This window comes from Bos javanicus, chromosome 17, assembly GCF_032452875.1.
Source record: "Bos javanicus breed banteng chromosome 17, ARS-OSU_banteng_1.0, whole genome shotgun sequence".
Classification (NCBI taxonomy): Eukaryota; Metazoa; Chordata; class Mammalia; order Artiodactyla; family Bovidae; genus Bos; species Bos javanicus.
Window position 1 is genome coordinate 56305704 of NC_083884.1, and position 21487 is coordinate 56327190.

The window sequence follows — 21487 nt, forward strand, 5'->3', positions numbered from 1 at the left end:
TCTCTTCCTACACACACACACACACACACACACACACACACACACACACACTCACACACACTTTCTCACTTATTCTGAACCACGTGAGAGTCAGTTGCAGCTCTGACTCCAGATTCTTCAGCCAGTCAGCTAAGAACAGGGGCATTCTCTTACATACCCAGGGCAGAAAGGCTTTATTCTCCTCTCTTTATTGGTAATTTTTTTTTTTAAAGGAAAACAACAATGCATTGGCTTCACGTTCAAAACATTCACAGTCAAATCTTAACTCAGGCTTGGCTGGCTGGATCCATATGGTCAGGAACTAGCTTTGCTTGATCTCTCGGTGCTTTTCCTCTGTCAGCTTGTTTTCTCGCTTGCTTTCTTTTTCTTCACTTCCATCTTGACATTTTCCCTGGGCACAGTTTTAGGTTCACAGCAGAAGGTAGAGAGAATTCCTGTGTACCTCTGCCATCACACACACCCGGCACCTGAGTGGGACATGCCACGCCAAGGCCATAGTTTACATTGGGGTTCACTCCTATGCATTCTGTGGGTTTGGACGAATGTGTGACAAACATCTGCCACTGTGACATCATACAGAATAGTTTCACGTGGTATGTTTTCTTCTTTTCTTTGGTCACATGGCATGTGGGATCTTAGTTCCCTGACCAGGGATTGAACCTTTGTCTCTGCAGTCATAGTGTGGAGTCCTAACCACTGGACTGCCACAGAACTCCCATGTCCACTGTTTTATATTATAAAAGTCCCTCACTGACTCCCAACACAAATGTTCTTGACTTTGGTGGGGAACACATTTGAACATTCAGTTCACATTCTCCGATTTTTTGTCTGCAGAATTTTTGTTTCCTCCCACAGTCTTGACCAAGAGGGTAGATGTTTTCCTTTTAGATCTAACACTTGGACCTAAACTGTGTTAATGGGGATTTGTGGAAATTCACGCATCTGTGTGGCCTGGAGTAGCTTTCACTCAAGGTTAGAATGAGACCCGCCATTGTGCTCCACTGTCCCCGGTCCCCTCAGGAGAGGAGCGGGCCCTGTGTCTCGTGGATGTGAAGAAGGTGAAGCAGTCCCTCGCGCAGTCTCACCTCCCCGCCCAGCCGGACATCTCGCCCAACATCTTTGAAGCGGTCAAGGGCTGCCACTTGTTTGCTGCTGGCAAGGTCAGTGGTCCTCTGGGCCCCAGATGGCAACTCTTCTGGGAGTTGTTGTGGCTCCTCTGCTTAACAATTTGACCTTGAAAACCCTGTCCTTAAACTGGGTTAAATTTCTGTTGCCTCTTTTCAACACAACTGGTAGTGGTGCCATTGGCATCACATGAACAGAGCCAGGGTTGCTCCTGAACACCCAGCGGTGCCCGGCACGGCCCTTCCCGTGGGGGACAACCTGTTCTTGTGTCCTTGGTGGCAGCTTGAGAGGCCCGGCTCCTAACCAGCTTTGCCACGGAGCTGGTACACTCACTGGTGATGCTCTTCTCCTACCCTCCACCCCAACTGCTTTTCAGATTGAGAGCGGGCTCTGCATCTGTGCAGCCATGCCCAGCAAAGTTGTCATTCTCCGCTACAATGAAAACCTCAGCAAGTACTGCATTCGCAAAGTAAGTCCTGGGCCTCGCTGGGCCTACTTTCTTGGTGAGCTGGTGGGAAGGTGCCTGTGTGTGTCCCCTTCATCCTGGGTGACCTCCTTAGAGAGGGAACAAGAGGGTGCCCTGCCCTAGAGGATGCTCCAGAGTGGCCATCAGTTTTCTCCCTGCCTTTCCTCCTCCCGGGCGTGAGCGGCCTCTCTAGCCAGCCCTGCAAATTCAGCTTTTTGTGAGGGGAGAGAGGAAGGTAGCTGATAGGAGACTCCTCTTTTGAAACAGCAGAAAAACAGCTCTGAGGAGCAAGCAGCCCTGGTGGCCCCTACCAGAATCTTTCTCAGATCACAGAAGTTTCTAATAATTACCTTTAGAAAAGCCAGTGCTGGCTGTTTTGATAACCCATTTCGAGAGCTGGTTCTCCTTGGAGCAGAGTTGTGATACTGCCTGGGGTGCAGACAGGCATCTGCTGGATCACTGCGTTTGCTTTCCTTCCTGAGAAACCCATCTCTTGTCCCTAGACAGGAATGTTGCACCCACTGTGAGCCTGATGTATTGCAGGTGCTCTTATGGTTGGTCTCAAAAGTAGGAGGGATGAATATGTATGGGTCACCACTACCTGTTAGAGACTGTCTTATCTGGCTGGGCTGCTGTTAGTGTTTCAGTTGAGCACCTGTTCTAAACAGATAGGGCTGGCTGTTGCACACACTTCACAACAGTTGTGAGAAGCAGGAATGGCCATCCCCACTTCTCAGGTAAGATGACTAAGGTTGGCCAAGATCCCAGGTTACAAAGTTGAGACCTAAACTGAATTCTGGCTTTCCCCACCACCTCACCACGCTTCCCCTGCCGTGCAGTTTCCTCATTCTTAGTGATCAGTAAATATTCAATGGTGAGGATAATGCTGACTAAAGTTTGCACTGTTAGCTTCAGGAAAATTCTCAGAAATCACTCATTTCCTGGCCACCATTTGGAGTAAAACATAACTAGGATTTCTGCAGCCCTTCCTTAGGATTGGCCCGTAAACAAGTGGAAGTAATTAGGAAGCAGATAATTCAGACGATGAGAACAGCAATGATGATAGTGATGAAGTACATAATGCAGATTCAAGATAGAAACTGAGAAGCTTGGAAAAGGAAGGAAACTAAAACCACTTCCTGCAGCTACCACCGATGGTGTATTCCTCCAGGCTTTTCCTTCAGATTAGAATGTTGTATTTTTAAAGCTCTCTTTGAACGCTACCCCTTAAAATGGTGTTTGACTTTTTCGGTTGCAATTTGACCTTTTTTAGTCTGTGGTTGCAAAGAACCCAGAGGTAGCAAAAGGACCATGGGTCCTTATGAAGAACGTGAAGGGACTTGCTTGGTGTGAAGACCATAGGGAAAGTTGGGTGGCGAACCCTATGGCCTGGTTGGAGAGCAGGGGCTGTTCCAAGTCAACACTCACATCCTCCTCTCTGCTGCCCCTCACACCCTCGTCTTAGGAGATCGAGACCTCGGAGCCCTGCAGCTGTATCCACTTCACCAACTACAGTATCCTCATCGGAACCAATAAATTCTACGAAATCGACATGAAGCAGTACACGCTAGAGGGTAGGGCCCGGGCGCACCCCCTGCTGGCGCGTTTCTGGCCCTGCCGCCGCCTTGGGCTCCTCCTTGGTCCTGAGGCCCCGCGTCTTGCCTGCCTTTACAGAATTCCTGGATAAGAACGACCATTCCTTGGCGCCTGCCGTGTTTGCCTCCTCTTCCAACAGCTTCCCCGTGTCCATCATGCAGGTGAACGGCGCAGGGCAGCGGGAGGAGTTCCTGCTCTGTTTCCACGGTGAGTCCACCGGTGGCTGATGGGGTGCTCAGGGCACCCACAGCCCCAGACAGGGGCCTCGGGGCGGGGCGGGGTGCTGCTGTTGGAGTACAGGGGACATTGGTCTTGCTCCAGCAGCACCCTTGGGGTGTCCCAGCAGGCTCTAGCCAGGTCCATGCAGTCTCTTCCAGACCGGTCTACTCTGTCCTTCTTTGTCCCTCACTCTTCTCTTTCCCCTTTCCTCTCCCTAAATCTCTGGGTCTGTTTCTCTCCTTCCTCCATCACCCACTTCCTGTCTCTCCCCTTTCACTCAAACCCTCTTCTTTAGTAAACCCCAGAAACGTGGCTCAGCAGAGCTCCTGAGGTTTCCACGACCCAGGTGCCCCGGGCTGGATTCCTCACTCCTGTCAGTGTGTGTCTTTGATGCTCCCTGTTTTTGGCCGTGCTTAAGCTCTGGACTCTGCCTCCTTCCAGAATTCGGGGTGTTCGTGGATTCTTATGGAAGACGCAGCCGCACAGATGATCTCAAGTGGAGTCGCTTACCTCTGGCCTTTGGTAGGTGAGGCAAGGTGTGGGGATCAGTACTTGGTGCCCTGGTAGGAACCGCTGGTGGAATTCCTTTTGGCTTATGCACTGTGCCTGGGGGCTCCCTATGGCACCAGGCGCCACATGTAGCATCTCCCATGTAAGTGTCCAGGACAGAGGACCTGGGGCAGGATGCATAAACCAAACCCACCAGCCTCTCATGACAGAACGGAGAGCACTCCTTGTGAGTTTGTTTAAATCATGTCACCAGGCTGCATAGCGTCTCACGACACAGCTGATGACCCGTCACTTTAACCAGTTCTAAACAGGCTCAAGTGTGAACAACGCTGTGATGAACTTACGGTATTTGCACACTGGTTAAGTAATAGCCCCAGCTCAGAAACTCTCAAAGTGGAGCTGCTGTGTCAAGGGTAAATGCACATACACGATGCCTGTGTGAATGGTCTGAAACACCGTTATGGCTGAAATACCCTTCAAGGCTGTCTCATTTATCTGTTGCCCCGTAACATGTTCCAAAACCTAGTGACTCAGAACAACTGCTTATTCTTATTGCCTGAGACTCGGAGGCCTGACTGGACAGCTTTGCTTCATGTGGTGTCAACAGAGGTGCCGGGACATCCAAAATGGCTTCACAGAGTGGCCGTCAGTTAGACCGGCTGTCGGGCGGGGGCTTAGCAGGGGCCAGCGGCTGGAGGTCTTACCCTCTGCACCAGGGCTGCCTCTACGAGTGCAAAAGCAGAGGCGCCCAGGCCTTCTCGCTTCCACCCCATCCTGCTAGCTTTGCCGGGATTCCAGGCAGAGAGAGTCCATGGGGGCCTGTGTAGTAGGAGGTGTGACTAATACTGAAATAACAGTTCAGCACAAGGAATAACAGTGATAAGCTGTTTCCCTTTAAGACCAAAACCAGCTCACATTATAGCCTAGAGTTTGACACTGTGATACAGAAATATACAGTATTAGGACTAGAAATACCTGATTGTCTATGAATCCAGTCATTTTTATTAAACTTTTTGGAGAATCTGATTAAGCAGTTTTAAAAGGTTACAATGAAAGTCTCGCCCATGTTACTCGTCTCCCAAATTTCTCCATCCCTACTCCCCTAAGGGAAAAAAAAACTTAGTTCTGCGTTTCTCCAGTGCCTTATACAAACACAGGCACATAACAATTGATTCTCATCCCTCTCCCTTTTAAAAGACCAGTGAGGCAGCACAGCTGACACAGATTCGGAGCCTTGCTGTGCGTCTGCACCTTGCACCTTGGGTGTTCCCCACGTCAGCATGTGGAGAGAGCTGCTTCGTGCATTCTCACGGCTCTGCAGATCCCACAGTTGTGCCGTGATTTATATAACTGATCCTGCACGCTGTTCCCTGAGTGGGCTCCCAGCGTCTGCCCCAACAGCAGTGGCAGGGGATAAACTTAAACATGCCTCATTATACAGGCATGTGGGTGCATGTGTAGGATACACTGAGCTGGGCTGCTGGGTCCAAGGTTGCACTGCAGCCAGGTTTTGATTTTCTGTCTCTTAACCCTTCCTTGCCCCATGCTCTTCCTCCGTGGTGGTCATGCAGCCTACAGAGAACCCTATCTGTTTGTGACTCACTTCAACTCACTCGAAGTAATTGAGATCCAGGCCCGCTCCTCTCTGGGGTAAGAATTGGGTTTCCTTGGTGGCTCAGTGGTAACTCCCTGCCAATGCAAGAAATGTTGATTTGATCCCTGGGTTGGGAAGATCCCCTGGAGAAAGGATAGGATACCTACTCCATCCTGGTGGGCTTCCCTGGTGGCTCAGATGGTATAAAGAATCTGCCTGCAATGCGGGAGACCTGGGTTCGATCCCTGGGTTGGGAAGATACCCTGGAGGAGGGCATGGCAACCCACTCTAATATTCTTGCCTGGATGGACAGAGGAGCCTGGTGGGCTATAGTCCATGGGGTCGCAGAGTTGGACATGACTTAGCGACTAAACAACTGCGAAAAGTTCAGCGGCTGGGTGTTGGGGCCGGGTCCTAACAGTGGGGATAACCAGCTGTGCAAACTCTCATCTGAAACTCTACAGGACCCCCGCCCGAGCATATTTGGAAATCCCCAACCCACGCTACCTGGGCCCTGCAATCTCCTCAGGAGCCATCTACCTGGCGTCCTCATATCAGGATAAGTTAAGGGTCATCTGCTGCAAAGGAAACCTGGTGAAGGAGACCGGCACCGACCACCACCGTGGCCCATCCACCTCCCGCAGGTAACACGCCTTCTCCTCTTCCTCATCACAGAGGGGCAGAGGAGGAGGAAATCTTGCTTAACTGGTTGACAGTTTTCCCATCTTCAAGCTCAAGCCACTTATTTCTTTGAAACCAACGGCATTTAAATGACAGTCCTTTATAAGCAACAGGAGAATTTTTTAGTGTCCCCTTGGAAAAGGTGGAAGGAAATGTCTAGCCTTTTCTCTGGTGCTGTTTCCTGTGGCTGTGTTCATAATGCATTCATTGCTTTAGCTGGTAAGTGTGCTGCGCTCACTGGGCTTGCTGAGGGAGACCGAGTGTGAATAGTTGGACTCTTTTCCCTCCCTGAGGAGGCCCATGGGCAAGACAAGCACCCATGTGATGCCAGCTAGCCAAGGAGAATGGGGTTCATACTTGGGTGGTTTAAAGCGCTGCGGAAGCTCAGAGGAGGGTTCCCAGCTTGGACCTGGGGGCTAAGAAGGATTTCCCAGGAGAAATGAGGCCTTGAGTACAGGCTATACTTTGTTGAAAAGCAAACATTTCAATTAATACCATGTGATGACTCTGAAAATCAGCTCCCCTTTCCCCTCCCAGGGTGTGTTGCTGCTATTTGTTGAGTGACTCTCTGGACTAATTATATAGTCTGCATTCTTTGTTATGTGAGCCACTGAAGTTTCTGCTTGATTAGGGTAGTGGGCAGATGAATAACTAGAGAGGATTTCCTTAAATGGTGTGTGTGTTTGGAGTTTGGGGTACACCTTCAGCACTCAAGAGTCAGCTGCCGAGACTGAGGCCTTTCTAAGTTTTTTCTGGGTTTGGGTACAGGCTTACTCGTGTGTGTGGCCTTACAGATCTCTAGGAACACACAGGAGGACTTTCTTCTGACTGTTCTGGCTAGCCTCTTGTTTTCCCCAAGTTGGTTTCACTGCCTCAGACATTAGCCACATGAAACAGTCACCACTGTTTGTTTTTCCGAAACCATCCAGAGATAAGGGACTTCTGTTGTGCAAGACCTGCATCAGGTCAATTAAAAACAAACCCTGAGAAGAAAGGAAGAGCAGGAGAAAATGAGAAGGAAAGCAGCAGCATTGGATGAGGATTCCCACGTGGCTCTTGGCCCTTCTTTGTACAGTGCAGACAGGATGCTCATACCGTCTGTGATTGCTGTCAGTTCCCTCCATGGAAGCAGGTGAACTGGACACCCACAGCCTCGCAACATGAAGTGACACTGTTAGTTCCTTATTGGATTTTTGCTTAAGTGAAGTACATATGGTTGGGGATCCAGGGGACTCGGAGACACAAGAAAGTCTACTGGTATTGAGTCTGGGAAAGCCGCTTCTCTCCTTGTCTTGAAGGCTGGGGCCATGTCTTCTTCAGACACTAATAAGGAATCTTAGGTCCTCTGTGGGCCCGTCCCCCCAAATTATTATAACTCTAGTCTTTTCCCAGGAGGACCGAGATAGATCAGATAGTGATAATTTTCTGAGGCTGGGGTGCTCCAAGCCCAATGTGCTCCCTGCAGTGGTACCAGTGTGCTTGTTTTTAAGGGAGAAGCCTGTTTTGGGGCATCCTTACCCTGCTGGTCCCCAAGCACACGTCCCCTTCTTGATAGAGGTGGCAGCACACCGTGCACACACGCCTGCGTCTTGGAAGCTGCCTCATGTGGGTGCACAAAGTGTTTCTCTTTTTTAATGCCTGACCAGCATTCCTTCACGTGACTATACCTTGTTTAACTGCTCCTTTATCAGTGGGCATTTGGGTGTTTCCAGTTTGTTGCTGTAGTAAAGGACTTGGTATATCTTCACTTCGAATGCTTGGAATCTACCTGGAGGCTGAATTCCTACAAAAGGAATTGTTGGCGATTGCGACAGGTGTCCCTGAGTTTTCCTCCCTGGAGGCTGTACTCTTCTGTTATTCCACCAGCAGCGGGTGGAAGGGGGATGGGCTTTGTCTTGACCCCCCAGGGTGAGGAGCCAGATTCAGTTCCGTGTGTGGATTTGAGACGTATAATTTTAAGACGTTGGCCCACAAAGGAGATGAGCTTTCTCAACCTAGAGGAATATTTAATTGACCTAGGATTTTACTTTCTGTGGACTGGTTTACAAAGCCCACATATTTACCCTATACAGTTATGTGGGCCCCCTGCCATGTGCCAGACCCAGGGTTGGGGATACACAAATGAAGACAGTTTTTATCCCCAAGGGACTCAGTTTAGTGGACACCTCTAAGGTTACAAAATACTTAGTCTCAGAATATTAAGTTGACAGCTTTCTTTTCTAAGCTCTATGTCCTAATGAAGAGTCTCTATTTTGTTAAAATACAAGTGTTGGTCAGAAATGTCTGTCAGTGTGATTTCAATTCCAGGAACTTGCTGGAAAACTGGAAGTGCTAAACAGTCAGCTGCCCCTCGCTCTTTTGGCCTCTGCTTCAGGGGTGACTGCTCAAAGGGCTCTAGTCCCCTCCTGAAAAGTCTAGATTTTATTTACCCTCTAGGTCATGCAAGAAGAAACCCAAGTACTGTAACTAGGTATTTTTTTCCTCCACTGCCTCACTAGTTAGATGTTCAGGGACCTTCCTTTTGATATGACGTGGTGTGTCTGTGAGAAGTGACTTACTCTGTGGTGAAAATGGTTCTAGTTCCTTCTGTTCTGGAAAGCCAGCTGCTAGGCTTTATCTCTTGGCTTATAAAACCGTCTTTTTGCTGCTGACTGCCTTGGGCAGGTCCAGAATGTAGAAGGCCAGCATGGGAGACTGCTTTACTGCAGGCCACACCACCCTCGTCTCTTTAGCAGAGCAGGAAATGTAACCCTATGCAAGAAACAGAAAATTGGTGTGGTAGATCATTGGTTATTAACAGATACGGAGATGGAAGATGGCCAGCTCAGCCTACAATAACGAGTGTGTTCTTCATCCCATTAATCCCAGCTGACTTCTCAAATGGCCTTCCTTGAACCACTCTTCTTCCTCTGGGCAGTGAGCACCCTCTCCCTTGCTTTATGATGGGCACACTTTATAATTTCTCTTCCATTACAATAGGCTTAATATAATTCTCTTGAACTTTTTTGTCTTCCATATCACAGAGCCACATGGCTAGAGATGAAAAGAAACCTTGACTTCAAGATGTTGAAATCAAAAGTCACCCTAAGTTTTACTGCTGCAAACACAGCACAAGAAAGTGTGGCTTTCTGAGCACTGGTTGTTAGAGTTGCCACAATTTGAGCTACATAGGGAAGAAAATATGAAACTACAATAGACTGACTGACCACTTTAGAGTTACTTCCGTTCTGTTCACCAATTTGTTTTTCTGTAAAAGTCCAGATAGTATTTTGGGGTTTGCAGGCCATATGGTCCCTGTCTCAACTGCTCAACTTTGTTGTTAGACCATGAAAGCAACCTCAGTGCACCACCAGATGGGCGTGGCCGTGCTCCAGTGAAACTTTACTAAAACAGGCATCTGCCTGGACTTGGCCCTCAAGCTTGCTCTAGAGTTTCCTCTCCTGAAGCGGGTCAGCGTCTTTGCTGCTCAGTTGCTTTCTGTAATGGGCGTTGACAGAAGAGGTTCCCTAGAGTTAGGCCAATAATTAAAGAAAATCAAGTTCGGTCCCTTCCAAAGGGAAAGATTTAAATATCAAAGGGTTAAGAGAGGCCTCTGGTGACGCTGTCAAATATTCAAATGACTTTACGATTTCACGGCACAAAATCCAGCGTCGCTGGTGGAGGATGTCACCCAGCATGTTAGCATACAATTTTCCTGAGAAAATTAGAGCATAATAAATCAGTATGTGATTCATACTTGGTTCATTCTTACCATGTAATTACAATTGTAATTTAGATTTTTAAAATTATCTAGGATAAAATATATTTTCCTGATTTCTGCTTTTATTTTTCTAAGATAAAGCCCCAATCAATCAAAATATGTCTTCAAGTAATAGTCTCTGTGAAATGGTGTTCCCATTTTAAGTAGGCTGCCTTTTCCCAGCACTAATTATGCTCAGATAACGAGGGCCCCCGTACCTTTTCTGCTCAAGGGTGAGAAGGAACTGACTTTGAAGGCTGTGTGTCAGTTCTGTGTTTCTGGATCTTGCTTCTGCAGAGGGGTGGTAAGGGCCAAGCCTGGTGAGATCTTCATTTGAAACATGAAAATTTCTCTGCAAGGCAGGCCAGGGCTGGGTGGAGGGTTAGATCGTTCATAAGAAAAGGTCCCACTACTTTCAATTGCTCATATGTTTTTTGAGCCTAGTCCGCTGTTTGCATTGGCCCTGCTCTGTCTCCTAATTGGATCAGGTTTGATTTCTACACCTCTAGCACAAAGGCTCTTGGAAAGCCACCTAGAGAGGTGACCGACAGAGGCCCAAAAGTGGGACAGATTTGGCAACTGACAGTAATGAGTACAGGCTTAACCCCTAAAGGAAGACTTCCTGTGAACTTTAGGCTCTGGAAATTACTAGGTCAGCGGGGTGGAGTATGCGAATTACGATGTCAAACTGACCTGTACTGGAGTCCTGGCCTCTCTGCATCTCCGTCCTCTTGTCTGTACAATGAGGGTCACCTGTTCCTGGCATGCCGAGCTGTTAGCATGATCTGACGAGCTTACACAGCACCTGACATGGCAGGTGCTCAGCAGAAAGCCTGCCCCGAGACTAGGAAACTTGACTTCTCTTTGCTGTTAGCTCTGCCTTCTTTCTGTCCTCACTCTCGAGGTAAACACAAAGCCTGAAGGACTCCAGGTGGGGATCTGTTTCTAATAACCTGTGGTGAGATGGGCATGGGGATGGCTCAGCTCCCCACCTCCCTCTCCTGTTGTCATAGCCCCAACAAGCGAGGCCCGCCGACGTACAACGAGCACATCACCAAGCGCGTGGCCTCAAGCCCGGCGCCTCCCGAAGGCCCCAGCCACCCTCGAGAGCCAAGCACACCCCACCGCTACCGCGAGGGGCGGACCGAGCTGCGCAGGGACAAGTCTCCGGGCCGCCCCCTGGAGCGCGAGAAGTCCCCCGGCCGGATGCTGAGCACACGGAGGGAGCGCTCCCCCGGGCGGCTGTTTGAGGACAGCAGCAGGGGCCGGCTGCCCGTGGGGGCCGTGAGGACCCCGCTGTCCCAGGTCAACAAGGTAAGGGCGGTGCCCTTCTCAGCCCTGAAGAGCCACAGCTGTAAGGAAGAGGCTCCACAACTGTAATTAGGGTTTTGTGGGATTTGTAAGAGGTTTAGGAAGAAAATAGCTTGAGAAGGGGCCTCTTGTACAAATGCATCATGTGTGGCCCTCAAACTGTAAGAGCCACCAAAGGTGTACAGCATTCCCTTCCCCAAATGCAACTAGTGTTCGCAGTTTCTAGAGAGATCTGTGCAGACAAGCAAATTCTTAAACACACAAAACATGCCATTCAAAAGGTTACTTGCTTTACTTTTTTCAAACATATATATGTGTACAAAGTCACATCAAGAATTTCTCTGCAAGGCTACATTGAAGTCTGGTAACACTGGTTGCCTTCTAGAAGAACTCTGCACCTTTTGAAATTTTAAAATCATGTGCATTTATTACCTGTGTAGCTTGCATGTTACCAACTGAGGGCCTGGAGGGATGTGCTGATAACCAGGGGCCCTCGAGTGGGGGCGGGGCTCGGAAGCTTGCGGACACCTCGGCAGGCCAGCCAGTTCTAGGTGCTGGTTTTCTGGACCACGCTCTCCTAATGCCATCTAGAGAGAGGAGGGAATGCTGTTTAACTGTTTTCCTTGAAAGTGAAAGTTGCTTAGTCGTGTCCGACTCTTTGCGATCCCATGGACTATACAGTCCATGGAATTCTCCAAGACAGAATGCTGGACTGGGTAGCCGTTCCCTTCTCCAAGGGAATCTTCCCAACCCAGGGATCGAGTCCAGGTCTCCTGCATTGCAGGCAGATTCTTTACCAGCTAAGCCACCAGGGAAGCCTTACCCCCTCTGATTTCTGGATAAAACGGTATGTGTAAACCATGGAAGTACTTCCATAGCACTGGGGACTTCTCAGCGAGTTGCACAAGCTCTGAGGGGAGGCTCTGCCCGTCCCTCACTGTTAACCAGGAAGGAGAGACCAGGTGCTCCTGTAGGCTCCCAGTGTGGGCTTCCTGACAAAGTGAGCATGGTGATTTCCGGCTTCTGATGGCTAAATCCCCTCCTCCTCTTGCTCTCAGGTCTGGGACCAGTCTTCAGTATAAATCTCAGCCAGAAAAACCAACTCCTCATGTTGATCTGCAGGAAAACACCAAACACCCTATGGAACTCTGCTGAAGGGGACCCCAGCGCGCATCTGCTCAGCCAGCCCCCGGCGCAGCTGGACCCAGGCCCGCCTCAGCACGGACTCCCTGCAGCCAGGAGGGGCGGGGGCTGGAGCTCCTGGGAGCTGCCGGCACCTCCCTGCAGCCGCCCTCTTTGCACTTTGTTACTCTTTCAGAGCATTCATAAACTTTTGTACCTAGCTCTAGCCTGTACCAGTTCATCACAGGAAACCAACCTGGGGCTAACTACAACTACAGCGTGGTTAGAATCCTAATTAATAGCTACTTTAAGATCCTAGGGTTGGTTGGCTATTTTTTTTTTTTTAAGACAACAGACTTCTTAATAGATTTGAATAGCACCGTATTTCCTGTTGTAGTCATTTGTAGCGAGGTCATACCATCAGGTCTCTGCTACTGAAATGTACGTAGACGAGCCCCTGCTGTCGGCTAACCTCCCGTGCTCACCTCAGTCCATCCCTGTCCAGTCCGTCCTCACAGGTGGCCCTGTCTCACCCGGGGCGACATCTTAGCCAAATGTTTACCGTCCGACTCATTGCCTTTATGGCCTTGATGACTTCCCCTCTCCCACCAGCTGAGAATGTACAGAGGCCACGAGGCCTCGCTTGGAGGCAGTGACTTGGGGCCAAGGGACCTCGAGGAGTTTTCCCTCCCCACCCCTCAGCGTCATCCCAGGCCTGCTGTCCCCGCTTTCCACGTTGCTTTGGCCAGGAAAGCATGCACTGGATTTGCTCTGAGCCCAGCCCCGAGAGGGCCTGGGTCCAGGGGCGCTCACATCCTGTCCACGACGGTGTGCTGTCCCCGCCTCCCTGGGGTGGGCAGAGATGCCGGAGCTCTGCATGGCAGTTCACTGCATGCGCTGCCCCCCGCCCCGACCTGGCTGCCCACCTCGGGTTGCTCTGCCGATGCACTAGGTCCATTCCATAGCTCCCGCCGAACCGAGACCCTCTGGGACTTGCCAACTCACCGGCCACAAGCTGCAGTCTGTAGCACTGAACAAATGAAAACCAAACGCTCAAGCCTTACGACCAGAGAAGGATTTCAGCAGACCACACCTCACACTTCCACGTCTCCCTGCCAACTCCCTCGCGGATGACTCTGTTCACACACAACCCAGCAGGTTCTACCCCACGAAAACTGTGACTCCCCATACAAGCCTCTCCCTAGGGCTAGACTAACACCAGGAAGTTGGAGAAGGAAACCACCCTCAACTCTCCCACCCCGGCTGGGCGGGGAAGCCCTCCCTTAGGTGCCCCCTTTCTCTCCTCCGGCGGTGTGAGGTTCCTGGCAACTGGTTAAAGAACCAACCAGAGGCTTCGCTGTTGGCAAGCTAACTAGCGGCCTTATTTCTGCCTTTAATCTCCCACCAGGCCTCTCTCGCTTCTCCATGCCTCGAACCACCAAGGCACATCCTAGGTAGGCTGACAGGTAGACCTGTTGCCACTGCAGCCAGTGAACATGACCGCGTTTCAATCCCCCGTCCACGGTTCAGCTCACTTTCCAGATTGCAACCTGGCCCGAGTCCCGGCTCCTTCCTGCTCGTCCCTTAACCGAAGTGCTTTCTTGTCTGAAATGCCCACGGCTCTTCCTCCATGTTGTCGCATCCTTGGCCAGTGTCACACTGTCGTGTTCTGTGTGTTGCTTTGTCTTCGGGGTCAGATTGCATCCCTTCCCTTTTCCAGGGCAGATCTGACTGAATGTTTGCTGAAGTTTTTTTGTCTTTTGGTCCACAAGTATTTGGAGAGGTCACTGGAAATGGTGTTCAGTCTTGGCATTTCATTTAGGATCTCCATGAGAAATGGGCTTCTTAGCCCTCAAAGTGTATATCGTGTGTCTCATTTGTGAAATGCTTCCTGCTATAGAACTAGCTCAAAGACTGTACATATTTACAAGAAACTTTATATTCGTAAAAAAGGAAATTGAATTGGTTTCTACTTTTTTATTGTAAAAGGTGCATTTTTCAACTCTTACTTTCGGTTTCAACGGTGGTAGTTGTGGACAGCCATCTTCACTGGAGGGTGGGGAGCTCCGTGTGACCACCGAGATGCCAGCAGGAAATATCGTTAAAACGAAATCGCAGTCAAAAGCTTATTAGCATAAGATTCTAGGTCTCCAAAAGTACAGGCTTTTTCTTCATTACCTTTTTTATTCAGAAAGAGGAAAAGATCACAAGGTCCACCTTGAGAGGAATGAACTCTGTTGAACAAATAATCAAATAAAGCAATGGTCTAAAATGTTTGCTTTAGTGCACGACCTCTTCTTTTCTTAAAGACAGTGCGTAAAACTCCAAAGTATCGCCACTGTCAGCCTGAGCTTGTGAGCATGGCATGGGGCCGTCTTTCCTTTCGAGGATGCTTCTTCAGGGTCCGGGGGTGGTGTGTGTGGAGAGCCACACAGGGTTAGGGCAGACCGCACTTCTGGAATTGAGACACAGGCGAAGCTCTCTTCCAGAAGTGTGTGTGTGTGTGTGTGCGCGTGCATTACTTCCAATGAATCATGAACTGGCTATTCAGATCACAGTATAGGAGTGCAGAACTGGAAAGCTCCTTAAGGCAGTCAGGCCACTCTGAAAGGATTACTGGGGAATGGATTACCCAGCTCTCCTATAATGCAATTAAAAAAAACCAACAGGTCACCTTTCATTTCAATTCCTCTTATCCATTACGATAAAGTCACAGGGATTTCCTTGGAGGGAGGAATTCAGATCAAGGTAATTTAAAATGTGAATTCTTTTAACTATGTGAAGTTCTACAAGGTAAATTTTTCTAAGATGCTTTGTTAGTATAAAATTTGTTGAGCTAGACAAGCATTGGTTTTGGCAAATGGTATTTTTCTCATGGTTCCTGTTGCTTTGAGTCTTCAACTTTTATTTTCCAATGAAGTAATCTGACCAAAGTCAAATTCTGACTTGCAGGGTTGTGGCTGACATGCCCTGCAACAGGAGTTGGACTTGCAATTCTATTCTATTCCTCCTTTCTGTTATACCACTGGGGATAAAAATCTGGCACCTCTAAGAATGAAAATTCAGAGGATGAACAAGTAAAATGTCGGAACCTAACCTCCCTTATAAAATGAGAAGAAGTCCACTGAATACCAAACAACCATTTTAGTCTCTGTCCTGAGGATTCTTGGCAGCCACATAGCACTTCAAAAACATAAGGTAAATGTGGTGTAGTTCCAAACGAAATGTGCCATTAAAGGTTCTCTGGACCCTAAGCAAGGACCTCAAAGAAACCACCAACAAATTATTCAGCCACACCACAAACTGAGGCCCAACTGTCCATGTTGCGGTTCCTGCTTAAACACAAAATTAGACGTCACATTTTCTGCTCTTACAACTTAATTTTCATGAGAATAAAGAAGCTGTTTGCAAAGCAGATTTTTTAACTATGAAATTTTAAGGATCTGGAGACTTAGGCCAAAGAGAATGATACACTTAGCAGGACGGACCAACGTAGTTTGTCTTTAGAATTGGGCCTCATGAGTGTGACTTGCTTTAGCAAACATGCGTGCAGATTCAAGTCTAAAGCAGTGATGCTAGGCCTACGGGGTGGGACTGGCTAAGCTTTCCAAACTGGCCTGTCCCAGCGGTTCTAAACTGGGGGTGACTTGGCCCCTGCCCTAGAGGACACCCGACAGGATCTGTAGACGTGGCTGTCACAGCTGGGGTCACTTCCGGCACCTGTGGACAGAGGCCAGAGATACTGCTAAGTATCCCACAAGGCACAAGGGGGCCCACATATGCCCACCTTCCACAAAGACTTATCAGGCCTAACATACCAATTAGTGCCATGGTTGAGGAAGATTAGCCTGTCCTGGCCTGATTTCTTTCTTGGCAGTTTAAATATTGCTCGTGATGTCTAAAGCATGGAGACGGTGGCTCTAGGCACAGTATCTACATGAGAAAATGTTTTATCACTTGCCTAGTCAAATGCCAAGGCTTTCATCTTCCAAGGCTCGGAGGGCTGAGCAGTGGGAATCTGGAACTGCACATACGACTCAACTTTCTCTCCAGGCTGTCAATGATTAACTCCTGTTGGCCCTGGAGGGGCTGTGAGAGCAAAGAACTCTGGAAATGACTTTACTGCTGTATACAACTCAGCGTGTGCTTTCAGAGAATCACAAGAGGAATACACAGTTGATCTCGGTACACACAACTGGAGCCATCTCTTGTTCTCACTTGCTGTTGAGTCTCACAGATGACATGGGTGAATTCACTCCCGGCAGGTAGAGACAGCTGGCATCCTCACCCAGGCTTGGGCCCCCTCTGTCTTCAGGACAGAAAAAGATGAGGTAGTTGTGGGAGCTGAGCTCAGTGGCTGATTCCGGAGATGGGGCCCTGGTTCCCCGAGGCTCTGACTCAGAGTAGCGACAACTCTTAGAAGGGCCCTTCTGGATGTTTTCACCATTAGCTGGGATGACTTGTACATATATTCAGAGCTTCCTGTTTCCTCCTGAAGACGATTGTAACTGGCATTCCAGAGCAGACAGCTCTAGCTTCTTTTTTTCACTAATCTGATCAAGTGAGGTGCTGAAGAGCTGGATGGAGGGCTCAGTGGTCCAGAGACTTGGGTCTTCATCAATTCCCTCAAACCGTTTGTAAACACTAGAGGAGGGTCATGTTTCAGGAGAACTGAGTCATGCTCATCTAGAAGTAACTGAGTTAAACAAAGTAAAATTGTGCTTTTCCCCAAAATAGTTTAGCTTCTGACCTCAGCCATGTATGGAATCACTTTGATGTTCTGGGTTTTGCAACTTGGCCCTTGGCATCTTGGAGGTTTCCTAATTGAGCTCATGGTGCTGATACTTCTTTTCTGACCCCCTGACTTCTTTCCTGTTTGTGGCCATAACCCATTCATGTTGTAAAAGGTTTTGTGGCTCCCAGTGTGAAATGAAAGGAGCCCTAGGAATCACCTAGTGTCTGTCCAACTCCTGTTTTTCAGGAGAGGAAATTGGGTTAAGAGAGGTCATATGCTCGCCCAAGGTCACACAGCGAGTCAGGCACTGAACTGGATCAACATCCCTATTCTCAGTCTAGTGTCCACACTCTGGGAGGGGACGGTGGAGGGTCGGCCGACTCCAAGGTGAAGCCACGCTTTGACCTGGTCTTGGAGCTATCATCTACACCTTTAAGTGGAACCAGAGGGAAGGAAAAGACCTTGCCTGGATCCTTTGATCTTTGGTTTCAGTATGTTGATATATGGCTGGTTCTATTTACCTTGAAATACCACTTAACACATTAGGAATTTAAAGACCTTACCCTTGGCTCTGTAACTTCCTTTGTATATACATTTCTGGTGGGAAAAATGTATCTTCATTTAAAAGCAACTGGAGTTACACTTTAAGCATGTAACTAGTCCTCACCCCTAACAGAGAAAGTGTTACCTGGGTCATAGGACACCTCACTGTGGCTTTGCTCCTGTGATTTGGATAAAGCAGGGTCTCCTGTTCCATCTCCATTAAACAGTCTCCATTACTTTTAGCTTCTTGAGTGTATAAACTTTCATCTGGGTCTGTGGGCAGTCTTCTGGACCACGGGGGGCTTCCTTTTGTGTTGCTTTTTAAAGAAAATGGAATGTTTTAGACAAGCAGCTCTGGGGAATGCTGACACCCATTTCCCACTGTTTTGCAGTTTTGCCTACATTCCCCCACCTGAACAGTCAACTCCTCTGGGGCTCCCCTGAGGTTGCAGGGGAGTCTTACCGGGTTTATGGGCTCTGAATTAGTTTTTCCATTGGATTTTCAGCTTGGTGTCTTCTGAACTTTGTGATGGTCAACACTGAAATCAGATTGATTATATTCTTTGCAGCCAAAGATGGAGAAGCTCTATACAGTCAACAAAAATAAGACCAGGAGCTGACTGTGGCTCAGATCATGAACTCCTTATTGCCAAATTCAGACTTAAATTGAAGAAAGTAGGGAAAACCACTAGACCATTCAGGTATGACCTAAATCAAATCCCTTATGATTATACAGTGGAAGTGAGAAATAGATTTAAGGGCCTAGATCTGATAGATAGAGTGCCTGATGAACTATGGACTGAGGTTCGTGACATTGTACAGGAGACAGGGATCAAGACCATCCCCATGGAAAAGAAATGCAAAAAAGCAAAATGGCTGTCTGGGGAGGGCTTACAAAGAGCTGTGAAAAGAAGAGAAGTGAAAAGCAAAGGAGAAAAGGAAAGATATAAACATCTGAATGCAGAGTTCCAAAGAATAGCAAGAAGAGATAAGAAAGCCTTCTTCAGTGATCAATGCAAAGAAATAGAGGAAAACAACAGAATGGGAAAGACTAGAGATCTCTTCAAGAAAATTAGATACCAAGGGAACATTTCATGCAAAGATGGGCTCGATAAAGGACAGAAATGGTATGGACCTAACAGAAGCAGAAGATATTAAGAAGAGGTGGCAAGAATACACAGAAGAACTGTACAAAAAAGATCTTCATGACCCAGATAATCACGATGGTGTGATCAGTCACCTAGAGCCAGCCATCCTGGAATGTGAAGTCAAGTGGGCCTTAGAAAGCATCACTACGAACAAAGCTTAGTGGAGGTGATGGAATTCCAGTTGAGCTATTCCAAATGCTGAAAGATGATGCTGTGAAAGTGCTGCACTCAATATGCCAGAAAATTTGGAAAACTCAGCAGTGGCCACAGGACTGGAAAAGGTCAGTTTTCATTCCAATCCCAAAGAAAGGCAATGCCAAAGAATGCTCAAACTACCGCACAATTGCACTCATCTCACACGCTAGTAAAGTAATGCTCAAAATTCTCCAAGCCAGGCTTCAGCAATATGTGAACCGTGAACTTCCTGATGTTCAAGCTGGTTTTAGAAAAGGCAGAGGAACCAGAGATCAAATTGCCAACATCCGCTGGATTATGGAAAAAGCAAGAGAGTTCCAGAAAAACATCTATTTCTGCTTTATTGACTATGCCAAAGCCTTTGACTGTGTGGATCACAATAAACTGTGGGAAATTCTGAAAGAGATGGGAATACCAGACCACCTGATCTGCCTCTGGAGAAATTTGTATGCAGGTCAGGAAGCAACAGTTAGAACTGGACATGGAACAACAGACTGGTTCCAGATAGGAAAAGGAGTATGTCAAGGCTGTATATTGTCACTCTGCTTATTTAACTTCTATGCAGAGTACATCATGAGAAAGGCTGGGCTGGACTAAGCACAAGCTGGAATCAAGATGGCCAGGAGAAATATCAATAACTTCAGATATGCAGATGACACTACCTTTATGGCAGAAAGTGAAGAGGAACTAAAAAGCCTCTTGATGAAGGTGAAAGTGGAGAGTGAAAAAGTTGGCTTAAAGCTCAACATTCAGAAAACGAAGATCATGGCATCCGGTCCCATCACTTCATGGGAAATAGATGGGGAAACAGTGGAAACAGTGTCAGACTTTATTTTGGGGGGCTCCAAAATCACTGCAGATGGTGACTGCAGCCATGAAATTAAAAGACGCTTACTCCTTGGAAGGAAAGTTATGACCAACCTAGATAGCATATTCAAAAGCAGAGACATTACTTTGTCAACAAGGTCCGTCTAGTCAAGGCTATGGTTTTTCCAGTGGTCATGTATGGATGTGAGAGTTGGACTGTGAAGAAGGCTGAGTGCCGAAGAATTGATGCTTTTGAACTGTGGTGTTGGAGAAGACTCTTGAGAGTCCGTTGGACTGCAAGGAGATCCAACCAGTCCATTCTGAAGGAGATCAGCCCTGGGATTTCTTTGGAAGGAATGATGCTAAAGCTGAAATTCCAGTACTTTGGCCACCTCATGCGAAGAGTTGACTCACTGGAAAAGACTCTGATGCTGGGAGGGATTGGGGGCAGGAGGAGAAGGGGACGACAAGAGGATGAGATGGCTGGATGGCATCACTGACTCGATGGACGTGAGTCTCAGTGAACTCCGGGAGTTGGTGATGGACAGGGAGGCCTGGCGTGCTGCAATTCATGGGGTCACAAAGAATTGGACATGACTGAGTGACTGAACTAAACTGAACTGAACTTTGAGCAGAGCTGATTTGTGGGCTAGATTTTTCAACATGATGATACCTCCTGCAGCCTGGGGCTGAATGCTCCCTCTGAGCCTTAACTCTGGGTAGCAACCAGATGCTCTAACCCTTCTTATGGAAAAGGCAGTGCTTTTCTGGGCCAACTCAGGCAGTGAGCTTCCTTTCCAGGTGTGAGTGTCAGACCCTGATCCTGGAATCCCATGGCTGGGTCCTGCCTCCCACCACCCACCCTCCCCAGTCACCACCAACAGCTCACCAACACAGCAACAGTTTCTTCAGTTCTGGTGCTTCAGTATATCCATTTTATACCCATAAGCTTAGTTATGTATTTTCAATTATATTTCGAAGATATGTGATCCATAAAAATAAACTCAAAATGGCTCAAAGACCCAAATGTAAGCCATTTGACACCATAAAACTAGAAGAGAACAGAGGTGAAACACTCTGACATAAATCATAACAATAATTCCTTAGGTCAGTCTCCCAAGGCAAAATAAATAAAATCAAATATAGACAAATGGGACCTAATTAAACTTAAGCTTTTTGCCCAGCAAAGGAAACCATCAACAAAACAAAAAGACAACTGGCAGAATGGGAGAAAATATTTGCAAATGACATAACCATGAGTTAATTTCCAAAATATACAAACAGCCCATACAACAGGCAGATGACTTGAATAGATGTTTTTTTCAAAGATGATATATGCAAAGATGCTCAACATGGCTAATTATCAGAGAAATGCAAATCCAAACCATAACGAGGTATCACCTCACACAAGTCAGAATGGCCATCGTCAGTAAAAATAACAAATGCTCCAGAGGGTGTGCGGAAACGGGAACCTTCCAGCACTGCTGATGGGAAATGCAAGTTGGTACAGCAAGTATGGAGAACAGTATGGGGATGCATTAAAAAAAAAATAGAGCTACCACATGATCCAACAATTCCACTCCTGGGTATATATCCAGAAAAAGACAAAAACACTAATTAGAAAAGATACACGTACCCGTGTTCATAGTAGCACAACTTAAAACAGCCATGACATGGAAGCAACCCAAGTGTCCAC

The 21487-nt window shown here is 47.8% G+C and overlaps 1 protein-coding gene across 12 annotated transcripts in view; it reads left to right on the plus strand.

Annotated features, from left to right (window-relative positions):
- CIT (citron rho-interacting serine/threonine kinase) overlaps nt 1-14639 on the plus strand; it is a 176460-nt gene extending 161821 nt beyond the window's left edge. For all 12 annotated transcript variants that reach the window (XM_061384825.1, XM_061384829.1, XM_061384833.1 and 9 more), the window contains 9 exons: nt 1021-1160; nt 1502-1594; nt 3057-3165; nt 3266-3394; nt 3848-3928; nt 5488-5566; nt 5975-6154; nt 10944-11244; nt 12300-14639. In XM_061384825.1, the coding sequence (XP_061240809.1) occupies nt 1021-1160; nt 1502-1594; nt 3057-3165; nt 3266-3394; nt 3848-3928; nt 5488-5566; nt 5975-6154; nt 10944-11244; nt 12300-12323 (1136 nt within the window). In that variant the 3' untranslated portion in view covers nt 12324-14639. The remainder of the gene's footprint in view (nt 1-1020; nt 1161-1501; nt 1595-3056; nt 3166-3265; nt 3395-3847; nt 3929-5487; nt 5567-5974; nt 6155-10943; nt 11245-12299) is intronic.
- Nucleotides 14640-21487: the final 6848 nt, after the last annotated feature.